The sequence below is a fragment of the Epinephelus moara genome, chromosome 18 (assembly GCF_006386435.1).
Source record: "Epinephelus moara isolate mb chromosome 18, YSFRI_EMoa_1.0, whole genome shotgun sequence".
NCBI lineage: Eukaryota > Metazoa > Chordata > Actinopteri > Perciformes > Serranidae > Epinephelus > Epinephelus moara.
This window is the reverse complement of record NC_065523.1, coordinates 40,285,937-40,289,326: the sequence shown is the minus strand read 5'-3', so window position 1 is coordinate 40,289,326 and position 3,390 is coordinate 40,285,937. Positions and strand designations below refer to the sequence as shown.

At 43.9% G+C, this 3,390-nt stretch overlaps 1 protein-coding gene across 1 annotated transcript in view; it reads right to left on the bottom strand.

Annotated features, from left to right (window-relative positions):
- gh1 (growth hormone 1) overlaps positions 1–1,218 on the bottom strand; it is a 4,759-nt gene extending 3,541 nt beyond the window's left edge. Inside the window, exons 1-3 of the mRNA XM_050069879.1 lie at positions 1,116–1,218; positions 875–1,008; positions 667–783 (exon numbers count right to left, since the gene is read on the bottom strand). Coding sequence (XP_049925836.1) covers positions 667–783; positions 875–1,008; positions 1,116–1,125 — 261 coding nt within the window. The 5' untranslated portion in view covers positions 1,126–1,218. The remainder of the gene's footprint in view (positions 1–666; positions 784–874; positions 1,009–1,115) is intronic.
- Positions 1,219–3,390: the final 2,172 nt, after the last annotated feature.

The window sequence follows — 3,390 nt, the reverse complement described above, 5'->3', positions numbered from 1 at the left end:
AGAGTGTAGTAGTGTGTCGTCGAGTGTAGTAGAGTGTAGCAGAGTGTAGTAGAGTGTCGTCGAGTGTAGCAGAGTGTAGTAGTGTGACGTCGAGTGTAGCAGAGTGTAGTAGTGTGTCGTCGAGTGTAGCAGAGTGTAGCAGAGTGTAGTAGTGTGACGTCGAGTGTAGTAGAGTGTAGTAGTGTGTCGTCGAGTGTAGTAGAGTGTAGTAGTGTGTCATCGAGTGTAGCAGAGTGTAGCAGAGTGTAGTAGTGTGACGTCGAGTGTAGTAGAGTGTAGTAGTGTGTTGTCGAGTGTAGCAGAGTGTAGCAGAGTGTAGTAGTGTGACGTCGAGTGTAGCAGAGTGTAGTAGTGTGTCCTCGAGTGTAGCAGAGTGTAGTAGTGTGTCGTCGAGTGTAGCAGAGTGTAGTAGTATGTTGTCGAGTGTAGCAGAGTGTAGTAGGGTGACGTCGAGTGTAGTAGTGTGTCGTCGAGTGTAGCAGAGTGTAGCAGAGTGTAGTAGTGTGTTGTCGAGTGTAGCAGAGTGTAGCAGTGTGTCGTAGAGTGTAGCAAAGTGTAGTAGTGTGTCGTAGAGTGTAGCAGAGTGTAGTAGTGTGTTGTCGAGTGTAGCAGAGTGTAGCAGAGTGTAGCAGTGTGTAGCAGAGTGTCGCACACTGCAGGACTCACGGAGCTGCGCTGCGTCTCGTGCTTGTCGATGGGGCTGATGATGTAATCAGAGTTACAGAAGTCCTGCAGGAAGATCTTGTTTAGCTGTCGCTGCTCCTCCGTCTGCAGAGTGCTCTCCTAACAAACACAAACACACTGATGGTCAATGACATCACAAGTCTTTGTCTCTGATGTCACTGTCCGTCCCTGCCAGCTGCTGAAGACTTACAAAGTCGGAGAAGAGTCTCTGAGCAAGCAGGTGGAGATGTTGAACTCTGCTGACGGCGATGGAGAACAGGCGCTGGCCGTCTGTGATTGGCTGAGAGGAAACACCCAGAGACACTACTGACAGCAGGAGGACGACTGAGAGACAGACAGGTAGGAGACAGGTGAGAGACAGGTTAGAGATTCAGACAGGTAGGAGACATATAACCAGTAACGGAGCAATGTCTCAGGTCCTGGTGTCTCACCTCGGTCCATGGCTGGTCTGGGATCAGGTCTAGCTCTGGTGGATCAGGTCTGGCTCTAGTGGATCAGGTCTGAGTTCAGCTGCTCAGAGCATTCTGATGTTCTTGGCTCAGTTTTTGGTTTTATAGAGGAAAAGTTGATGATTTAATTCATCGACAGAAACATGACACGAACAAACAACCGCCACCTGTGTGTGTGTGTGTGTGTGTGTGTGTGTGTGTGTGTGTGTGTGTGTGTGTCACACCTTCATCATAATATTTAAAGCAGATATAAAACAAACTCCTGATTGGTGGATTCTGAGCTGAAAATATTCCGACATGAAAAACAAGTCAATGTCATGACGTCAGAAGAAACTGAACCATCAGAACTGATGAGTTGATGATGTCACTTCCTGTTTGTGGAGACAATGCAGTCCGAAGTTCCGAAAACTAACAAACACAAAAAAATCAGTGTTTAACAGAAGAAGAAAATTAATCAGATTAAGTCAGGATTATTGAATCAGGAACAGATTTATAACAAATATTTCAACCTGTATACTGACAGTTAATGATCCGGTTATTGATCCAGTTATTAATCCAATCAGAACGACATCATCTGTATAATAAACTGATCGGATGAAGTCATTCATAATAAACTACACCAACAGTCGTTACTGAGTCTACAGACTTTAATGTGACAGAGTTAACGAGTCAGAGCTCAGAAACCAAACACAGAAACATTCACAGAAACATTCACAGGACAAAAGACGAGTTACGAATAAAAATAGGTCAGTAGAGATCAGTAGAGTACAGTAGAGCACAGTAGAGATCAGTAGAGTAAAGTAGAGATCAGTAGAGACCAGTAGAGATCAGTAGAGACCAGTAGAGTACAGTAGAGATCAGTAGAGTACAGTAGAGGTCAGTAGAGACCAGTAGAGATCAGTAGAGTAAAGTAGAGATCAGTAGAGACCAGTAGAGATCAGTAGAGACCAGTAGAGTACAGTAGAGATCAGTAGAGTACAGTAGAGACCAGTAGAGTACAGTAGAGATCAGTAGAGTACAGTAGAGATCAGTAGAGTACAGTAGAGTACAATAGAGATCAGTAGAGACCAGTAGAGTACAATAGAGATCAGTAGAGTACAGTAGAGCACAGTAGAGATCAGTAGAGTAAAGTAGAGATCAGTAGAGACCAGTAGAGATCAGTAGAGACCATTAGAGTACAGTAGAGATCAGTAGAGTACAGCAGAGAGCAGTAGAGATCAGTAGAGTACAGTAGAGATCAGTAGAGTACAGTAGAGGTCAGTAGAGACCAGTAGAGTTCAGTAGAGACCAGTAAAGACCAGTAGAGCACAGTAGAGATCAGTGGAGTACAACAGAGACCAGTAGAGTTCAGTAGAGATCAGTAGAGATCAGTAGAGTACAGTAGAGACCAGTAGAGTACAGTAGAGACCAGTAGAGATGAGTAGAGTTCAGTAGAGATCAGTAGAGTACAGTAGAGTACAGTAGAGTTGAGTAGAGATCAGTAGAGTACATAAGAGATCAGTAGAGTACAGTAGAGCTCAGCAGAGCTCAGTAGAGTACAGTAGAGATCAGTAGAGATCAGTATAGTACCGTATAGATCTGTAGAGTACAGTAGAGATCAGTAGAGTACAGTAGACTACAGTAGAGATCAGTAGGGCTCAGTAGAGTACAGTAGAGATCAGTAGAGTACAGTATAGATCAGTAGGCTACAGTAGAGATCAGTAGAGTACAGTAGAGATCAGTAGGGCTCAGTAGAGTACAATAGAGATCAGTAGAGTACAGTAGAGATCAGTAGAGATGAGTAGAGTCCAGCAGAGATCAGTAGAGATCAGGAGAGATCAGTAGACTACAGTAGAGATCAGTAGAGATCAGTAGAGTACAATAGAGATCAGTAGAGTACAGTAGAGATCAGTAGGGAGCAGTAGAGATCAGTAGACTACAGTAGAGATCAGTAGAGAGCAGTAGAGTACAGTAGAGTTCAGTAGAGATCAGTAGAGTTCAGTAGAGTTCAGTTGAGATCAGTAGAGAGCAGTAGAGATCAGTAGAGTACAGTAGAGATCAGTAGAGATCAGTAGAGTACAGTAGAGATCAGTAGAGATCATTAGAGATCAGTAGAGATCAGTAGAGATCAGTAGAGTACAGTAGAGATCAGTGGAGATCAGTAGAGTACAGTAGAGTTCAGTAGAGATCAGTAGAGAGCAGTAGAGACCAGTAGAGTACAGTAGAGATCAGTAGAGAGCAGTAGAGATCAGTAGAGCACATTAGAGTTCAGTAGAGT